The 21,715-nt window shown below is 43.8% G+C and overlaps 1 protein-coding gene across 1 annotated transcript; it reads left to right on the top strand.

Moving 5' to 3' along the window:
- The first annotated feature begins 416 nt into the window (after positions 1-416).
- Positions 417-20,662, top strand: LOC111146658 (glutamate rich 5). Its single transcript, XM_022502303.1, has 3 exons — positions 417-474; positions 16,836-17,744; positions 19,696-20,662. The coding sequence occupies exons 1-3, from the start codon at positions 417-419 to the stop codon at positions 19,803-19,805; spliced, it is 1,077 nt and encodes a 358-aa protein (XP_022358011.1). The 3' UTR covers positions 19,806-20,662.
- Positions 20,663-21,715: the final 1,053 nt, after the last annotated feature.

Genomic DNA, 21,715 nt, shown 5'->3' with positions numbered 1-21,715 from the left:
TCCAGCTATTTAGTGATGATTCAGATGAGCCCTCCCAGCCCTTCGCCCTCGCGGGGGACACCGTCCCTGTCCCTGCTTCTGAAGGCTTTTCCCTCTCCTCCTAGACTACACTCCCCACCTTCTGCCTACCTGGCTCCCTGTCCCTGTCCTCTGCAGCTTCTTCGCTCCCCCCTCCCTGACCACCCCCTCCCACCTCCTCCACCTCTACCGCGCACCCTCCCCTTCCCAGGTGCGCACCACCACCCGGGCGCGCCGCCGTGCGCTTGCGCTCCGCACCCGCCGGTGCCAGACGGGCAGAGTTGCAGGAGCGCTGCGCCGCGGGTGCGTTCTGCGCGGGATCCGAGCTCCGGGCCGACGCCCGCACGGGGCCAGGACAGGTGGCTGCGCTGGTCCACAGGGCCGCCCTTCTGTCCGCGATGGGCTGTTCCAGCAGCGCCCTCAACAAGGCCGGCGACAGCAGCGGGCTCCGCAGAGGTGAGCAGGGTACCCAGCCCCAACCACACCCGGGCCTCGGGATTCGAGTCGGCTTGCTCCCCGGGGGTCCGAAAGGTGCGACTCGTGTCCGCCCCGCCCGGCAGGGGGCGGGCTGCTCGCTGACGACCGGAGTGGGCCCTGAGCGCCTCGCGACTCCCTCCGGAAAGCCGCTGGACCCGCGGTGTGGAGGTCCCCGTGCGCCCCGCTGCGCACGCTGCCCGACGCGGGAGGCCAAGGGCCGGGCCCGGGGTCGCCCTACCCGCCGGGCGACCGGGGAGGTGGTGTTCAATCCCTACCGCGGTTGGCTACGGGTTCCCTTAAACAGATGAGTGTTTTCCGACCCTTAAAAGAGGTGCTCTTTTAGCTCCCCAAAGTACGAACTTTCAGAATATATAAAGCTGCAAACTCACTGGGAACTGGGAACTATTCGTCTGGTCGTGAGGAGAGACGTGGTACTCATTTTTCTTTTGAGACCTTGCCCTCTCGTCAGCCTTTCAGCATCAAAGATGGTACAGGTGGATGGACGTTCACTCCATCAAGTAGGTTCTTGCTCTTTTGAAGAGGTCAGATACACCTTCCCCTATCCTTGGCTTCAGTATTTCCTGACGAATATCCGTGGTAAAACGTGGTCATCACCTAAATTCAACAAGTGTATTTTGGACGTCATTATGTCATAGCCAGGTGTCTGGCTAGATGCTGGAGATACAAGTGACCCTATTTGGGGAGGGGGGGTTAGGGATCAAAGAGACAGGCAATAAACAAGTTAAATGATTAAGTTTCTGACAGTGAGAAGTGCTGTGAAAAGAGTAAGAGCAGATTAATTAACTAGAGAATGACTGGGTTTTATGTACACTTCTAAGATTTTGAATGGCTAACATTTTTAGACAAAGTTTCGAAGGTTAAGCAAATTCCTTCAAGTTATTTTGGAGTCATACTCAAGGCTAACGCTAGGGGAAATTTTTTTATTCCAGTTAATTCCTTTTCAGAGGTCTTCTTTTAGCACCTTGTGTTATTCCAATAACAGAAACGTCTTCCTCTCTGATTCTGTAGTAGAGAGCACAGGATTTTCGTGAATGCTGTTTCAAAGTTCAAACACTGTGTCCTAGTCAGAAGTATGTTTGTTGTGTTGCAGTCATTTTCATGGTGTATGATAAATTTATTTCTAAAAGCAATAAAAAGTTTGGAAATAGGCAAAGTCATTAAAACCATATATATAAAAGTGATTCCAAACCCTTTGTCTCTGACAACGATGTGAAGTGATGGAAAAATCCATTCCTAATGTACAATACTCGCTAACCTTTCTTTTAAAGAAACGAAAGCCTCATACCTCAAACATGCTCTCAAGAGGCCAGTGCAAAATAATAATAATAATAATAATACATTTAAAAAATTTTTAAAGAGGCTAGAACAAGGAACAATTTCTTTGATGTTTCATTTTATTTTATGAAATGAGTTAGATTTTGCATTCTGTTCCATGACAAATCCTTGTTGTTTTCAATATGAAAAACAAGAAAATTGATGCTTCAAGAAGATAGACCATATTTTGGTTTCTCTTATCCCCTTCTGTGGCCCCAGATATCCCAGGAGTAGCATACTGATTTAAGAGGCAGAACACTAGGGGCACTTGGATGGCTCAGTGAGTTAAGCCTCTGGCTCTTGGTTTTGACTCAGGTCGTGATCTCACGGTCGTGGTCTCATGGGTTGTGAGATAGAGTCCCATCCTGAGCCATGCCTTAGGCTCCACACTCAGCAGGAGTGGGCTTGAAGAGGCTCACCCTCTGCTCCTTCCCCTTGCATGTGCACACTGTCTCATGCCCCCCCCCAAATAAATAAATGGGGGTGCCTGAGTGGTGCAGTTGGTTAAGCCACAGACTTGATTTCCACTCAGGTCATGATCTCAGGGTCCTGGGATCCCTGGCGTGGGCCTCTGTGCCCAGTGCAGAGTCTGCTTCAGGATTCTCTCTCCCTCTCCCTCTGCCCCTCCTCCTGCTCGATCATGCTTTCTCTCTCTCTCTCTCAAATAAATAAATAAATAAATCTTTTAAAAATACATAAATAAATCTTTTTTCTTAAAGCTGAGCACTATATCATCATTATAGATTTTATTTTTTACTTTTTAAAGATTTTTTTTTATTTATTGAAGAGAGAAAGTGCATGCACACATGTGAAGGAGCAGGGAGAGAGGGATAAGCAGACTCCATGCTGAGTGCGGAGGCTGGGCTTGATCCCAGGACCCTGAGATCATGACCTGAGCTGAAATCAAGAGGGTTCAGCCACCTGAACCACCCAGACACCCCTCATTATAGATTTTTTTTAATTGATAAAAACATGACTCTGGGGAATGTTACTCTTAGGGAAGGACATAAGTATCTAATAAGGGGAATGAGTTTTTAATCCTTTCAAAACATAATGAATAACCTTGTTTTAAAAAAAATTTTTATCACCAATATTAATAACTATCCATATAAGTCACACCCTTTCATTTTTTATTCATGCTTTCCTCATTGTTCTAAGTTTTCCTGGATGTTGTTCTGAAAGAAATGTTAAAATGCTTAACAACCAGGTTTAGCGTATAGAAGATTAATCTGCTGCATAAATTGCTCAATGCACATACTGAATCAGTCAACAGGTGTATTTTGCTTCTGATCCCCAATCACATAATACTCTCTTGTAATTGGATACTATTGTATGTTCATCAGCATTTCAACTCCATGATCTTGGAGGCTCAATAAATAATTCATTCCTGTTTGTGCAGCTCAAAACTTCTTTAAATCCTAAATCCAATCCTAAGTCTGTGTGTATGAGTTTTAGATTAAAAAAAAAATCCAAGTTTATTAAATGTCCGGTAAGTACCTTTATTAAGTGTACCCCTGGTGCCTAATAATACTTGGCACATAGTTGTTGAATTAATTACTTCACTTAATCTTTATGACAATACTGTAAGTATGATTATCTCCATTTCAAAGATAAGGAGCCCTGTGACCTTGGACAAATTATTTACTTTTCAGAGTCAGAGCTGGGCTTTGAATTCAGGTCCTCTGCTTCCAGAGCTTGACCTATTTCTCCTTATAAACAGATTTTTTTTTTTAAGATTTTATTTATTTATTTGTCAGAGAGAGAGGGAGAGAGAGCGAGCACAGGCAGACAGAATGGCAGGCAGAGGCAGAGGGAGAAGCAGGCTCCCTGATGAGCAAGGAGCCCAATGTGGGACTCGATCCCAGGACGCTGGGATCACGACCCGAGCCGAAGGCAGCTGCTTAACCAACTGAGCCATCCAGGCGTCCCATCCTTATAAACAGATTTAAATCTGTTTTTGCCTCAGATCACTCTGGATCCCCATTAGAGAGATGTATGTCATCCACTTTCCAAACAACAAAAGAAATCTAATAAAGTATAATATAGTATTATAATTTAACAAATTTAATAATATAATTATAGTTTTATCATATTCCCTAGATAAGATCTATAGTAATAAATATGATACAGTTGTGATATATAATAAATACATTTGTTCTATATTTATATATAATAAACATATTTTAATAAGTATTTATTTATCCCAAATGAGTCAGTAAAATATGAACTTTGTATTTACTTCCAAATTTGAACTAGGAATATTTGGAAGACATTTATTTAACCCTAGAGCTATTTTGAGCAGAGTACATAGATGTAGAGAAACTTCTGGTGCCCTCCCACAGGGATACAGATAATCCTCATATCCTACCAGACATTCTTTAAATTCACAATATCAACCTTAAAACCACATGGGTTGATGTTAAAATACGAGAACTAGCCTGTAGACTGGATTTGCATTGACAAATTCTGAATTTTCTGTTCAGTAGCTTAAGAACTGTCATACATAACATAATATTAGCTTACAAGCAAAATAATCATTAAATAGTGGTTTGGGCTAGATTACCTCTGAGATCATTTATGACTCTAAAATCCTGTACCATCAAAATCTGAAGGTACTTATTTTCTGGGCTTAAATTTAAGTCAGATAGTGGCTATTTGGTTAGGTAGCTGTTAGGCTAAATAGGAAAAGCCCTTCCACTGATCACATGGCTGTGTTTGCTCGGACCCATCAGACACTGAATCCCACCGAGCTTCTTTCCCTCACCTCCGAAGGTGACTGACTATGGAAAGAGACGTGGGGGATCAGGACACAGGTGGGTAGTCAGATAACTATCCAGTGCCATCAAAGTGTTGAACAGGGCCTGGTATATGCTAGTCACACATAGGTTTTTACTGAATGCCCTAAAATGTGGGAGGAGAGAGGCTTTTCTTTCTAAAAGGACGATGAGACAGATTGAGTGGACTTTCTTGTATTTGTGGAATCAAGTCTCAATTTGGGGGCCATATTCTGTTCAAAATTTCTGTTCTTTTCAGCACCCCGAGGGTCTGGTGGAATGGAACACAAAGGTTTTGTTGATTTTAGGGACTTTAATGGACCCATGGGTCTCTAGGTCTTCGTACCTGAAGCTTCCCCCGCTGTGCTGCCACCTCCTATGTGCATGTGTGATCCTTGCTCTGCTCTTTCCTAATATAAATGCCAACTGTTTGTGGCAGACTTCTTCCTGAAATCTTCCAGCTTCAGCACCAGCACGGACGAAGTAAATAGATGGTCATTATTGACAAATTCACTGCTAGGTTAATAGGTACATTTCCACTGCTAGCTATAATCATTTGTTTATTCGACCCTCAACTCTCCACTCGCTGCTTGGAGTCCGTGTTACCAAGGCAATTGAATGAGGCTTGAATTTCACACTGTTATGTGAATTGTTCTTTGTACTGCGGAGATACCTTCAGCCAATATTTTCACACAGTGACATTTCAGTCCTAAGTAGACAAACATTTTTTTCTTTGTAATTGAAGTCTAAATATCATCAACATTAAAACTCATTTTAATAGGCTTGGTGGCAGATATTATATATAAAAATGGGATTTCTTCTTTATAATGCTGGAAGTCAAGGCGCCTGGGTGGCTCAGTCGTTGGGCATCTGCCTTTGGCTCAGGTCATGATCCCAGGGTCCTGGGATCGAGCCCTGCATTGGACTCCCTGCTTGGTGGGGAGTCTGCTTCTCCCTCTCCTACTCCCCCTGCTTATGTTCCCTCTCTCACTGTGTCTCTCTCTGTCAAATAAATAGATAAAATCTTTAAAGAAAAAATGCTGGAAGTCTAGACCAAGTCTAGTATGTCTTTGTGTCCCTTCTAGAGCCTGGCACACAAAGCTTGGCTAGTCTTTGTGGTTGGGTGGTTATTACCTACAGCTAATTAAAATGGAATATAAGAACCACATACATGGTTCAAAAATTTGAAAACATTTGAAAAATGCATGCTGTGAAAAGTATACCTCCTGCCCTATTCCCACCATCTGCTTAGTTCCAATCATGCCCATGGGTAAATACTTTTATTGAGTGGGGGTTTTTTGGATATTCTTCCAAAATTTGTTTATACATTGTAAATATCGTTTCCCACTCCCATCTTCATTATACAATGTAATTTTTAAAGATTTTATTTATTTATTTGTCAGAGACAGAGCAAATGAGAGAGAGCACAAGCAGGGGGAGTAGCAGGCAGAGGGAGAAGCAGGCTTCCCACTGAGCAAGGCGCCCGATGCAGGACTTGATCTCAGGACCCTGGGATCATAACCTGAGCCAAAGGCAGACACTTAACCAATTGAGCCATCCAGGTGTCCCTATAAAATGTATTTTTCACCTTGGTTTTTTTTTTCACCAAGCAAAATGGAGTTATTTCTATATTGATACGTAGAGAATGTCTTTCTCCTTTTTTACCCTTGCTTAACCATCTATTGTGTGATTTGTTTGACCAGTCCCCTACTGATGGACATTTGGTTTGTTTCCAATCTTTTCCTGTTGCAAACAAGGCTGCAGTGAATTCCTTTATATATACATCATTTTGAATGTGTGCAAGAGTAACTGTGGAACCATTTCCCAAAAGTGGCATTACTAGGTCAAAGGGTATGTACCTTTATGATTTTCATGGATAACTGTGTAAATGCCTTCCTTAAGACTTGTACCAGTTTAGGGCGCCTGGGTGGCTCAGTGGGTTAAAGCCTCTGCCTTCGGCTCAGGTCATGATCCCGGGGTCCTGTGATCGGCCCCACATCGCATCAGGCTCTCTGCTCAGCAGGGAGCCTGCTTCCCTTCCTCTCTCTGCCTGCCTCTCTGCCTACTTGTGATCTCTGTCAAATAAATAAAATCTTAAAAAAAAAAACAAACTTGTACCAGTTTACTCTCTCATCAACAATACAGTAAGTTTTCTTTTTTTCTCTTAATAAAATTGAGGGATTTTCAAGATTAGTGCAGCCACATCAAAACATAGGCTTGGAGGGGAAGGCAGGAGACAGGTAGGAGTTCCCACTTGGTTCCGGGTATTTAAGACTCTGATCCCCACAAGAACCTTCTAAAGCAAACATCAGTATCAGCAAAAACAGCTAGGAAACTGCAGCTTAGCGAGGAGAGATAACTTGCCCGAGATCTCAGAGCTAGCAAGGGATGGGGCTGCAGCCCAGTTCATGTGACTTGGGAGCCCCTGCTCTTCTCACAGTCCAGTTCCATCTGGGGTCTAGCCCCTCTTCTGCCATAACTCATTGTATGGCCCACCCTGTAGGCAGAACACAATCCCTGTCTGTCCAGTGGGTGCATGGGTGGATGGCTGGATTGACAGAGATGGGGATTCAAGGGCATGAGGGTACCACATAGAAAAGCCGAGGGAGAGTAGGAATCGGGACCCAGGGAATATCACAAACTTGGAAGGCAACGTTGGCTGCGGTGGGCTTGGGAAGAGAGTGGGTTGTGGAGAGGGTCTCCTCATCAGGCAGGCAAGTGTCAATACAGCCAAACAAAGCTTCACGGTGTTCTTTTAAATCATGCACCTGTAAGGTTGCCCCACGTCAGACACTTAACTGACTGAGCCACCCAGGCGCCCTCCGTACGTTATTATTATTAACCAAAGTCCATGCTTTATTCGGATTTCTTCAGTTTTTCTCAAATGTCCTTTTTCTGTTCCAGAGTTCCATCCAGGATTCCAGAATGCGTTTAGTCATTGTGTTTCCTTAGACCACTCTTGACTATGACAGTTTCTCAGACATGTTTTAGATGACCTTGACAGTTTTGAGTACTGGTCAGGTATTTTCTAGACTATCCCTCAGTTGGGTTTTGTCTGCTGTTTTTCTTACAATGCTCCTGGGGTTGTGGGTTCTGGGAGAAAGATGACAGAAGTAAAGTGCCCTTCACACCACATCATCTGAAGGGTACACTTTCTCAGTGTGACTTATTACTGCCTCCCTAAGCTTCTCTAATCCTCCCTTTGAAGACTCTGATGCTTGGGAAAGGGTAAGTGTAGGAATTTATTTTATATTGTCGTCTTACCGAAATCTTCTAGCTTAATCATTGCTGTGATTCTTGGTCAAAACTGCCTCTTCGTAAATCAAAGCTTTTTCTTATGCCCTGCTTATGAAGAAGCTCACTAAATTCAGTTTTCAAATGTCTGTTCCAGAGCCCCATGCTGGCCTCCCAGGTGCTTAGGGGAAGGGGAAGGGGAAGACAAGTGGCTTTTCATTCTGGAAAAGAAAATCCCTCAGTGCAATCTGTACTGTTCCCTCACTGTGGAGGCAAAGTCATCTGAACTGAGTATGGGTCCGCAACCTGAGAGAGTCATAGCAGTGGTCACCTGAAAGTCCTGGGGTCCTACTCAGTCTGCCACTGCTCTTCTGGTCCTAGGGCATCAGGGGGGGCACTGACCATCCACCCATCCATTGTAAATACAACTGCTCTGCTGTAAAATTTAATATTTGATCCCAGCCCCCAATTTGCTAACTCTCATGGGAATACTCGGCTTCTCAGGCACGGGCACCTGCTCCTGGCCACAGGCTTTCGTACCCTGCACCCCACCCTGAGTCAAGCACAGGCACCTTGGCCGAGCTAGGGGAACAGCCAGCTCACACCGGTGCGGCCACCTGCTCACTGCCCTTGGAGTGCAGGGTTGAATAGAACATGCATTAACCTTAAGTTCAGAGGAGAAATCAGAAGGCTCCTTTTTCTGGACCTCCCCAAGGAGGGGGCCTTAGCAAACCCAGCTGGTTCTGTGACATGAAGGAAGCTTGAGAAAAATCTCCCTCTCTGGTGTGATGCTCACTTAGACCAGCCCAGGCCCTTGACATTGCTAAATCAGCGTACTCACCTGATCCCCAGTGCTGACTATATGACAGGTGAGCATGAGGATGGAGCCCGGACCCTCTGTCTAAGGACGAGCAGCAATGCCCATGGGGAGTGAGGAACACGACACCCAGCAGTTCTGTGTGTTCACTATCCCCTTTCGTCTTTCCTAACCTGTTCCCTTGTGCCTTTCCCTGGGGACCCCAGAGTGCAGCTGTGGATACCCTAACCACATGGGGATCTCGTCCAAATACAGATCTTGGTTCAGTGGGATCTGGAGTGGGGCCCACGAGTCAGCAAACACAGAAGCAATAAAATAAACTCCCGGGTCACGCTGATGCTGCAGGTTCTGGGCCCATAATGTGCCTGAAAGCACCCAAGACTTCCAGGTAGAATCAGACTTCCTTGGGCTTGAATCTGAGTTCTGCCCCTCACAAGCTGCGCACTGCTCCTAGATGAAGGCTCATGATCTGTCTGTGCTGTAATTTCCTCTGCTTCGTGCTGGGGATAATAACAGACTTGCCTTGTGGAGTTTTTTAGGAAGACTGAATGAGGTAATGTACAAAAAGCTGAAGGTAGGGGCACCTGGTGGCTCAGTGGGTTAAAAACTCTGCATTCGGCTCAGGTCATGATCCCAGGGTCCTGGGATCGAGCCCCACATCGGGCTCTCTGCTCAGCGGGAAGCCTGCTTCCCCCTCTCCCTCTACCTGACTCTCTGTCTATTTGTGATCTGTGTCTGTCAAATCAATCAAATAAATCAAATCAAATAAAATCTTTAAAAAAGCTGAAGGCAAAGTGCCTCAATGAACAGGAGCCGCTGTTGTTCCTCCTGGAGAAGCATGGTGGGTGAGGTCTGTTGAGGTTGGTCAAGTGTCACAATGTGGGCTTGTTAGAGACATGATCTTCACTTCCTTTCTCCTCTGCCTCGTTCATTGAAATGCCTTTGATTTTGAGACTAGATTTCTGCCCAAATGCTGGATCCGCAGGTGCCAGTAGTGAGCATCAGTCAATGAAAAAAATGTCTTTCTCAGTGGTGAATACTGTTGCTCATTTCAAAAGTGATGTTTTGTGCAACAGCTTCTTTGAAATAAGAGTGTCTCTTCTAGGAGTCGAAAAATAAACAAAGGAAATGAAATTGGAACATGATTTCTGCAGGAGGTGACAATTTGTCATTACTTTGGCCCTGTAGCTCTTACATATCAGCCTTTCCCCTCCCTGGCCCTGCATCTCTGCCTCAAGTGTTCCAGAAGTGTCTCCCCAGTGACATGGTCTTGTTCCTCTACAGTTAAACCTCAACATCAGGTTTACCTTCAAACTTGATTGAACTTACTCTGGGATGGTGAAAACTCATCTTAGAGAGTTCTGTTAGAAGGATGGCTTCTCCAGTCTTTATTTACCCTCTTATAGGATTTTTTGGTCATGGTTTCATACTTCAGTTACGTGGGGTTTTGCATAAGTTCCCCTCTCTTCAAAATGAGCGCCCTGTTCACATCTGCTCGTGACAGAACACACTGTTGGGGATGAGCCCACAAGGACAGTGTTTGTAGACACTTTGGTGAGAGAAATGGGCAGAAACATCTAGAGCAGCACCTGTGGGCCCACAGATGTTTGTTGGATAAATGGTAGGATGAAATTGAGGACAAAGCAGAGTAAGAAAAGGAGAAGATGAGTAGACTCTTCCCTGGGGGCTGATGCCTGCTGCGTCTTGGTTCCCAAAGGTCCAAAGTAAAGAACCTAGAAATGGTGGCAGCGAGGGAAAATACCAGGGCCCCCCTTTCTCACCAATTCTCTAGAAACCTGTGAGGTCTTTGGGATGTCTAATATGTCACAGCCATGGGATAGGAAATATTGACCTCAAGTTTTCCTCCTTGCTGGGTAGAAACTTTTCATGTCTGATCAGGGTAATGAACTGAGTTGAAAAGCTTCCATCATAATGTGAATTTCAGGTATGTTAGCTCTCATTCTAATCCCTTCTGTAATGTTGCCTAGTATTTCATTTCTTTGTGTGCCTATCACAACGGTGCTTACAACAAGGGTTCTGTTAGTTCAGCTGTCACAATAAATTTGTGCACGGGTCAGCTTACAACAGAGCCAAGAGAGATAATGAGCACCAAAGGATTAGGCCCACAGCAGTGTATGATTTGATAAAATGTAGGGTTCAGAAAACACACACATCTTTTTTTTATTTTATTTTCTTTATTTATTTGACAGACAGAGATCACAAGTAGGCAGAGAGGAGGGCAGAGAGAGAGGAAGGGAAGCAGACTCCCTGCCAAGCAGAGAGCCCAATACGGGGCTCGATCCGAGGACCCTGGGATCATGACCTGAGCCGAAGGCAGAGGCTTTAACCCACTGAGCCACCCAGGCGCCTCAACACATACATCTTTAAACAACTTTGGATGTGGAAACAATGCGTCCCTCCACAGTATTTATTACATAATAATACAGATTAGGCCGAGAATGTCTCCTATGGGTGGACCAAAGATCTCACTGCTTTCCAAGTTTGCGTGCTAGGAGAAAGGATGTTGTACCTTCTTCACTTTCCAGTGTTTAGGGGCATGTTTATCCCAGCTCCTTAAGTTGCAGTTCATTCTTTCCGTTGCTACGTTAGCTGTAATTTATTGGCAAGGCCACCAGGAGACCATAAAGGACCTTTGTGAAATTGGAAAAAGATGCCCTCCCCACCGCTGACACCGCTTTGCAGGTGCACAAAGGCTGGAGTTCAGCTCTCCCTCGCCCCTCGGCAGGACACCCTCTGTGGTGAGAAACCTGCACCCACATGGCTGTTGCTGCCCTCGGTTTACCAAGTACCTGCTCACGTCACACACTCTGTTGGGGACCTACACACATTATTGCCTCAGTCAGTTCTGTGAAGAGGCCTGAAAGGCAACTGTCATATCCCCATTTTGCAGATAAGGAAACTGAGGTCTTGAGGGCTTAGGAACTTGTCCAGCTCACACCGTCAATTAAATGGTGGAGTCAGGATTCACATCCAACATCAGAATAGTCTGGAATGCACTGGTCCAGCTGAAGAGAGGGGAGGTTAAGCAAAACCAGAAATTGTATTTGCCTCAGCATGTGGGGATAAAAATCCTCTGAAGGATAGAAATCTGGTGCCTGAAGGGAAGTGTTTGTGGTGACTGTGGATTTCATTATTTTACTCTCTGAGAAGTGGTTTGAAACTACCATTTGTTTTCCAACTGTTTCATTTACTTACTCCAATCGCTCTTTGTTTCTAAATAAGCTTAGAGGAAGGTACCAGAGTCGGAATGAATGAAATTACTTTACTTTTCTGTTTGTCTACCATCCTCTCTTCCTTGCTAGCGCCGTCGACTGAGGTCTAATACCGGTGATGGTTAACATGGGTTATCCCCCAGCGGTGCCAGTCACGAGCTAGTGCTTTCCACTCGCAAGGCGACACACGGAATCCTCACAGCAACTCTGCTAATACTGTTCCCACTTTACAGCTGGTGAAACTGAGGCACAAAGAGCCATCATCAGGCTAGTGAGGACAGGAATCAGGACTCAGACCCACTACCTTATGGGTGTTGTTTTCAAGGTCATATGATCTCTGTCCTCTCCTTGAGACAGATTACCCTCTCTGTCACATAAGAGAAAGAACTTTTGGGTTGTTCATTAAGAACGTGACCTCCAAAATACATTCATTTCAAAATTCAAGCAGAATGCAGTTAATCGATATAAATACAAAATGAATGTGTCACTATACTTAGAACATTCTCTCTCTCTCTCTTTCCTTTTTTGGTGTTCATTTTATTTCTTTTTCCTCTAAGTTTTTATTTAAATTACAGCTAGTTAATGTACAGTGCAATATTAGTTTAAGTTGTGGAATTCAGTGATTCATCACTTACAAACAGCACTCAGTGCTCATCCCCACTGGTGCCCTCCTCAGTACCCATCACCTGTTTAACACCCCCCCACCCGCCACATCCCCTCCAGTAATCATCATTTATTCTCTATAGTTAATACTTGGTGGTCATTTTATTTTATTATTTGTTTTTTTAAAGATATTATTTATTTATTTGACAGACAGAGATCACAAGTAGGCAGAGAGGCAGGCAGAGAGAGAGGAAGGGAAGCAGGCTCCCCGCTGAGCAGAGAGCCCGACTCGGGGCTCAATCCCAGGACCCTGGGATCCTGACCTGAGCTGAAGGCAGAGGCTTTAACCCACTGAGCCACCCAAGCGCCCCACTGGTGGTCATTTTAAAGATGTTTTATCTCCTTTGGGCTACTATAGGAAAATAACAGAGACATGGCATATCTTCTGTAACATTTCCCAGTTTTGTTGGCTGTTTTCAGGCTATATTATAAAAATGTTCTGTGTTGAGGACATTTGCCTACTTCAAGTTTATCTGTAAGATTAGGAAAATACCTAAGAATGAAAATTGATACTGTGATCACGGGCATAGATGTTCTAGTTATGTGGCAAAAATTGATAGATCGCTTGGACACTTGTGACACTCTTTGTGGATAGAGAACTTTTCACAAAGCTTTTGATTTTGGGGAAAAAACTTGGCTGGGTCTGATGGCATAATATGTCTTTCAAAATATACAACTGAGTGACTTCGTTTGGGCTGTGTTGTGACATCCCCCACGGCTTTCTGCTCTAGAAGATTGATGCCTCTGGAATGCACCCACAGCAGGCCCAGCTGCATGGAAGTCGTCTGTCTCATATAACTGACAGTACTAATCACTGTAATAACTATTTTACCGGCAAATATAATTTGGCAGACATCTGTGATTGGTATATTAACACATTTCCCTGTTAATTCCCTAAGGCAGACATCTCTAGAACATCCCTTGTGAGATCTAAATGAATCGTCTCTTCATAATGAAGTTTCGTTATAGGCCTGAGAAATCCCTTTTGTTAAGTGGCTTAAAAGGCTATTCATTTGAAAGCTTCATTCATGATGAGACCTGAGGGAGAGCCAAAGGATAGCCCTTCTCCCTGTTCTGACATCTGACTCCCGGGGGACCCACTGCCAGGGCCTGGAATCGCCCCCAGTTCCCAAACTCTGTTGCTCCAAGCCTCAGTTTACATTACTTTCCATCTGGGGCTTCAAACCCAGTCCCAGAGGCAAGATGGGAAATGATTTGATGTGAACAAATGTATTAAAAAGAGAAACAGGAGCACCTGGGAAGCTCAGTCAGTTAAGTGTCTGCCTTGAACTCAAGTCAAGATCTCAGGGTCCTGGGATCGAGCCCCACGTTGGGCTCCCTGCTCAGCGGGGAGTCTGTTTCTCCCTCTGACCCAACCCTCTTGTGCACTTTCTCTCTCACTCACTCTCTCACTCACTCTCTCTCAAATAAATAAATAAAATCTTTAAAAATAAATAAACAGAGAAACGATTGGCAATGAGTTGAGTTAATGATAATACACAAACTAAGGAAGGGAAGAACTATGACATTATTAACTCAGGGAGAAATGAAAACTAATTTATGCAAAGTAATAGCTTACTGCTTGGCTCAGTTCCTCTTAGCAGACATACTCATTCTATGGACATGTACCTGGGTATTGATTTACCCAAATAACATAATTCCTATTTTCAATGATTGCTAATATACAATAGCTGAATTGAAAGGAAATGTGAATGTGTAAAGGGAGAGGGTAGGGGGTGACAGAAGTGGGAGAAGGAGCAGCCCACATCTTTATTTTCCATAGTGGGACTGAGCAGAAATGCCCAAACAGAGAGATTATGAACTAGCAATTTGCTTAGAGATATAGAAGAAAAATATTCCTCCAATACAGCTAAATGAATTAAAATACTTGCCACTAGGGAAGTGAGAGGAGATCCAAGGTTTTTTTTGTTGTTTTTGTTTTAAGATTTTATTTATTTATTTGACAGAAAGAGACACAGCAAGAGAGGGAACACAAGCAGGGGGAGTGGGAGAGGAAGAAGCAGGCTTCCCTCCGAGCAGGGAGCCCAAAATGGGGCTCGATACCACAACCCTGGGATCATGACCTGAGCCAAAGGCATACACTTAACGACTGAGCCACCCAGATGCCCCAGGAGATCCAAATATTAGTTGTGCATCTCACATTAGATAATGAGATGTATGTACACCTATGTACCTGGGGTGGGGAGTAACTTAGGGAAAAAGATTAAAAATAATGAAAATAAAAACAGGGGCACCTGGGTGGCTCAGTGGGTTAAAGCCTCTGCCTTCGGCTCAGGTCACGATCTCAGGGTCCTGTGATCGAGCCCCGCATTGGGCTTTCTGCTCAGCGGGGAGCCTGCTTCCTCCTCTCTCTGCCTGCCTCTCTGCCTACCTGTGATCTCTGTTTGTCAAATAAATAAATAAAATCTTAAAAAAAAAAAAAGAAAAACAATCTTCAGGGGAAAAAAAGATAGAAGTATATCACCTAGAGGCCCATTTTAACATGTTGGTTTATTTCCTCCAAGTTATTTTCACCCTCTGTTTGTGATTGTCTTTCTCTTCCCCCTCTTTCCCTTCCAGTGATTAACAATGCTGTAATCATACTGTGATAAAATTGATAGCTAACTTACTGAGCACTTATGGGCACAGCAGACCGTGTGCTAATACACGCTTTATATGCATCATTTCATTTGATTAACCCCACTGTGCGTGCTGAAATTTTAACTTCTATCATAATTATGTTCTTAAATTAGCATATGGTCTTCATAATCATCTTTCATGGAATAAATTCTTGTTTGATGAATATTCCATCCAGCAGAATATGTGCCCCCAAATTATTTGACTTTTAATTTGTTTGCCAGCTTTTGCTGTTATAAGGAATACTGAGATGATATATTTCAAGCTTTTTCCTGACATGTATGTTTTTAGGATAAATTTCCAGAAGGAGGATTCCTGGGTCATAGAGTAGAATCATGTTGCCAAGTTGCTTGTCTTAAACTGTCTAGGGCATATTCACGTTCAGTGCTTAATGTGATGCCTCATGCGGCTTGGAGACAAGTAGTGAGAGAGAGTCACTGCCATTTTATAGACGAGATACTTAGGAGTGTTCAAGGTCACACAGCTGGAGAAAGGGCCAGGATTAAAATGCATGGTTCCCAACTCTTTCATGACTTCTGCCCCTCCTCCAAAATGAAATGAAACCCAGGCTGAGCTGTCCCTGTACTTTCCCTTCCCAGATGTCTTAGTTTTCACCTAGTGGAGCTTCTCTGTCATGGGACTCTTTCCTTTCACTGAGGGCCATTCTTCTTCAGGAAAAAGGAAGACCTCTCTAGCAGCCCAAAAACCACACACTGAAATCTTCTACCAGGGCTAAGGAGGAGAAAGAGCAAGAAGCAGAAAGAACAGGAGAAAACAAAGTGACATATGCTTACTTAGAAAATGGGACAGGAACCATGAGAAGGTGTCTGAGGAGCAAATATGAAAACACCGTGGTTTTGGTGGACCTTAACGCTTCAGATAAGGTGTTTGGGCTGAAGACAGTATAGAAGTTTGACTTAGGGAGTGTTAGGGTCATGGTATGGCCTTTCTTTATTCAGTTGTACACAGGACTTTCTTGAATGTTAAATGTACTTTTTAAAAAAGATTTTGTTGATCAATTGATTGATTTGAGAGAGGGGAGTAGGGGAAGAGGGAGAGGCAGAGAATCTCAAGCAGACTCTGTGGTAAGCCTGGAACCCGACGTGGGGCTTGATTCCACAGACCTGAGACTCTGACCCAAGCTGAACCCAAGTCAGACGCTTAACCGACTGAGCCACCTAGGCACCCCTAAATATATTTCTTTTTTTTTTTTTAAATTATCATATAATGTATTATTAGTCGCAGGGGTACAGGTCTGTGAATCACCAGGTTACACACTTCACAGCACATACCATAGCACATACCTTCCCCAATGATGTCCATTCTTTCTTTCTTTTTTTTTTTTTTGGTTGATAGAGATTACAAGTAGTCAGAGAGGCAGGCAGAGAGAGAGAGGAAGGGAAGCAGGCTCCCTGCTGAGCGGAGAGACCGTTGTGGGGCTCGATCCCAGGACCCTGGGATCATGACCTGAGCCGAAGGCAGAGGCTTTAACCCACTGAGCCACCCAGGTGCCCCCGTCCATTATTTCTTGATGGTGATATTCTTTCTCAGGCTAGAGACTAACCAACAATTTGATTTCTTTTTCTTTTTCTTTTTCAAATGAATGATCAAAAAGTAACATTAAATATGTATTTTTTTCAATCACAGAAGAAAGTGAGTCCTGCTTTGCCCAACCCAAACCACGGACACTGGGAAAAGAATCCACTCTTTATGGCAAGGTGGAAAAGGAAAGTTCTCCCCGCTTTGAGAAGCTCAAGATTTCAGCAGTGTCTACAGCTAACGGTGTTAAATCTGTCTGTGAACGGCCCCTGGCAAACAGTGCTGCGGATCCACCAGCATCCACAGAAGAGGCTCAGCCTCTAGACAGACCCGAGGAGTCAGGGCCACCCCAGCCAGGTGGCAAAGATGATACTCCGGGTCTGGGAGGAAAGAAGAAAGACATGGGAGCGGTGACAGAGGCTCAGCCTTTACAAGGAAATGCTGAGGCCGAATCTAGAGGAACAGACCCCAAGTACACCAAGCCTTTGAGGGCCACAGGAGAGAGGGGCTCTCCAGGAGCAGTGGAGAGTACTGAGAATCCACAAACTGCCAGACAGATGAAACTTCTAGGAACATCTGAGAAAATCCCTCCTCTGGAAGCAGCCAGAGAGCCACAACCTCAAGAAGCAATGGGCAAAGGTGAACAGACCCAACTCCCAGAAACAGTTCCCAGGGAGAAGGAATCTCCAGAAGTACTGGAAGGAAGTCAGTTTGTGGAAACAGCTGGAGAGCGGCAACTTCAAGAAACATTGGGAAAAGATGAGCAGTCCCAACCTCTAGAAACAATTCCCGGAGAGAGTGAAACACCGGAAGTGTTGGAAGGAAGTCAGTTTGTGGAAACAGCTGTAAACAGTGAGTTGCTCCAGAAAACTCCCGAAGGTCCCAGAAACATGGAGCAGAGTCAACTTGAAGGAATGATAGCTGGAAGCATGGAGCATCTAGGAATTCTAGAAATTGGAGCAGATATGGAAATGGTCAGGAAAAGTCACACTAATGAAGGGGACCAACACATTGAAGGTAAATTTATGCTGGTTGTGTAGATGTGCCGTATGAGAGATCATCCCTGGGGATCTCTGTTTCAGGTGGTTGGACTTCATTTGACCCAAACCAAAAAGGCTTCCATACCTGGAAAACAGGCTTTTGGCTCTTCAACAGAAATTTTCTACACTTGGTCTTAGCCAAATGGCTGGGAAGCGATCCAGCAAAAATTTTCTAAAGCAGGGCGCCTAGGTGGCTCAGTTGGTTAAGCCACTGCCTTCAGCTCAGGTCACGATCCCACAGTCCTGGGATTGAGTCCCGCATTGGGCTCCTAGCTCCACGGGGAGTCTGCTTCTCCCTCTGACCCTCTCCCCTCTCATGCTCTCTCTCTCTCTCTCTCTCGCTCAAATAAATAAAATCTTTAAAATTTTTTTCTAAGATTTTATTTATTTATTTGACACACAGAGAGAGATCACAAGCAGGCAGAGAGGTAGGCAGAGAAAGAGAGAGAGAAAGAGAGAGGAAGGGAAGCAGGCTCCCTGCTGAGCAGAGAGCCCGATGCGGGTCATGATCCCAGGAACTGAAGGCAGAGGCTTTAACCCACTGAGCCACCCAGGTGCCCTAAAATTTGTTTCTAAAGCAGAGTCTGTGTCGACAATTTTTAACCTGGAGTTGTCATTGTTGAATGCAATTGGATGTTGAAGGCAACGTGTTAAAAGTTATGAATTTTTCCAAGTTTACTTTTCATTGGGACCAAGTATGGGATGAAGATCCAAAGTAGAGATGAATAGGTGGTTAGCGGGGAACTCACCTAATGCGAGAACACCCAACTAATGGACAGAACAGGGCAGTTTTCATCCTTGCCAATTTATCCTTAGGAAAAAAAAATCACTGTCAGTCTGCTGCTGTCCTCCCGCTGGCTTCTTGTCCCTATGAGAAGACTAGAGACAATGCATCATCTCTCGGCATATGGGTTTTTAAAATGTACTTGACCAGCATAAAAGATGGTATCTATACTGTTCCTTATTACAGTCATAATTTTTTAAAAAAATGTCTTCTAGGCCATGATCTACATTTTGGTGAGTTTTAGCTGCATACTACTGTGTAATTGAGTAAAGCATTCATTCATCTGCTTAACTCATTTATGACCACAGCAGCAGTTTTTGAGTCCCAGTCATATGCCAGGTGCGGGGGCTGTAGGGGTGAGGGATAGGCCCTGTTCTTCAGGGGCTCACAGTCTGGTGGGAAGAAGGCAGAATTTGAACAAATTACCACAATCTATTGAGGTAAGTGCTTTAATGAAGGTGTATAGAAGTGCTCCGGGAATAACAAGGGAGGAGCAAGTAAAAACATGTATTTGTCAGACTAGGGTTAGCAAACTTGCGTTGTTAGGGCCTAGGAGAACGACAGTGAGTCAAGTGAGGGGCACGTGTTATATGTTGGGGAGCCCTGGGGACTGAGCTAGTGAACAGGTGCACCAACCTATTAAAAGAGGCAGCTGCCTCGGCTCTGTCCATGAGCATGGGGGCCAGTGTTGCCCATGCTGACTTCTTAGGGACACAGATTTGTATCTACAATGTCCAGACTTTCATTTATTTATTTTTCAGACTTTTAACTGTTTGCAATTAATGATTGTTTTCTTTAAACACCATCATGGCCCAACAAAATAGGTTTATGGGCATGCCTAGACCACATTTTCATTTAAATATAAACAGAACTTTTTATTTATAATATGTTCTGCTCTCACTTCTTGGGTAATTCTGCAGTCTCATTTTATATAGGGGGATGCCAAGGTAGGAGATGTCAAGTGACATCAGCCATTCAGAGGATCTGAGAGAATCAAGGCAATTGCCTCTCTTGACCCCACCAGAGAAACTTACTAATTAGACCTAGAGAACAAAAGCTTGCCCCATTGGAAACCAACTGTCAGGTACTTTATTGTTAATGACAAATGAGCATCTCTTAATATCTCCTTTGGTTACTTTTCCAGGTGAGACAGGAGAAAAGGTTGGAACAGAGGCGGAGAATGAGAAAAGCGAAGGGCCTGGAACCAAAGAAGAAGAAACAGGGGAAGCCGTGGATCTTTCCGCAGCCACATAGATTGGCGTGATCGTAAAAGGATGAACGGACACAGTGTGTTGTAACAGAGAAAAAAATGGACTGAAGTGTGTGGGTATAGATCTTATCTTATCTTTTAATGTGTACGTATTTTATACAAAGAGTGTGGTTATCATGTTCTTGATTAGGTTGTTCCATAAAACTTCTAAGCCGTACACAGTTGTCTTAGGCACTTAGAATAGTAATACATCCAAGACTGCAGCAGCTATCGCCCATAACAAGTAGGGTGTACAGTTACTGGAGGGTGAGGGTGTTTTCTTCATTGTGGTAATAGGTTTATTCTGTTTAGAAAATGAGACTCTAAAAAGAAGGTATAAGCCTTAGCTGAAGGGGGGTTGGAGAAAGGAACTAGCACATATTAGGGAGCTCATGATGATAATGTTACAGTTATAATTACGATGGGATAAGAAAGAACAACAATGTCAGGGCAAACTATACCTAGTGTTTCTTTCCTGTGGCAGAATTTAAAGCTGGTAGGAACCTTGGAAAGTGTGTCCCTCTAGTTACGTCTCACCTGAAGTCTGTCTACTGCAGCTGACTCTCATTTATCACAGTGTGTTAAATGTGTTAACAAAATCCTCATCACAGGAACGCATCTCTGGTGCTATTGTAAGATCAGGCATTTCGACACCGAGAGGCTACACATTTTCCATGTGCCATTTTGAATTTTGCACTTACGTGAAGGATTTCAATTGGTGTTATCCTTTCGTCTGACATTAAAGGTATTTTAAATAAATGGACTTTTAAATGTATTTCAGAAACAACAAACAATAAGAATTCAAACCTAGATTAGGGAGGCACCTGGATGGGTCAGTCGGTTAAGCATCCTTCTCTTGATTTTGGCTCAGGTCATGATCTCAGGATTGTAAAATCCAGCCCTACACAGGGCTCTGTGTTGAGCTTAGAGTCTGCTTAAGATTCTCTCTCTCCCTCTCTGCCCCTCCCCACCACTCCTGCACAGGCTCTGTGCGCACTCTCTAAAAACAAGCAAAACACCTAGTTTAGTTGCCTATGTGAGGTTTACTCCTTGGGTCCTATTATTTTTGTTTGTTTTTAGATTACTGTGGTTTAATGTTAGGCATTAGAGGTAGAAAGGAGCTAAGCAATTAGAATTTAAAAACCATTTATAATGGGGCTCCTGGGTGGCTCAGTCAGCTGAGCATCTACCTTTGGCTCGATCCCAGGATTGAGGCCCGCCTCTAGCTCCCTGCTCAGCGGGGAGACTACTTCTCCGTCTCCCTCTCTCCCCTGGCTTGTGCTCTCTCTATCCCAAATAAGCAAATAAAGTCTTTGAAAAAATAAATAAAAACCATCTATAATATTTAATTAATGTTAAAATGATGTACCATTGAAAGTTACTTTTTAAGAATTCTTCCAAAATTCCCAAGGGGTTTTGGTAAAAGATTATATGTGAATGGTAACAATGATGCCGATCTTGTTTACCCTTGAGTGCCTTGTGTTCATGAATATCAGGATAGAATTATATTTTGGAAACACTTGGTGTCTTTTCTTATTTGCAAATATCTATTTTTTAAGATAACTGTTCAGATGAATTAACTAGACTCTTTTACTTTAGCTTTTATATTAAAGTGACTACTAAGATGACCTGTAAGTAATTTCAAGAATATAGGCTACAGGGAAGAATTATCATCTTTATTATGATTTTAATATTAGTTTATGTTTGTGACTTTAAAGAGTGGAAGTAGACGGCAAGAGGAAGTGCTTGAGTAGGTGATATCCTCTTTTCTGCCGAGTTGCTAGATTGTGATTTTCTTGAGAGCAAGGACCCTTTTATGTATCTTTAATGCAGGCATTTAGTCCCTTCAGTGGAACACGAAAGGTGCTTGATAAATATTTGTCAAATCAATAAATGAATAATGAATACCAAGGGC

The sequence above is a fragment of the Enhydra lutris genome, unplaced genomic scaffold, assembly GCF_002288905.1.
Source record: "Enhydra lutris kenyoni isolate GAN:26980312 unplaced genomic scaffold, ASM228890v2 scaffoldscaffold14, whole genome shotgun sequence".
In the NCBI taxonomy this organism is placed as follows: Eukaryota; Metazoa; Chordata; class Mammalia; order Carnivora; family Mustelidae; genus Enhydra; species Enhydra lutris.
The sequence above is the reverse complement of the archived record's forward strand: the minus strand, read 5'-3'. Positions and strand labels throughout refer to the sequence as shown.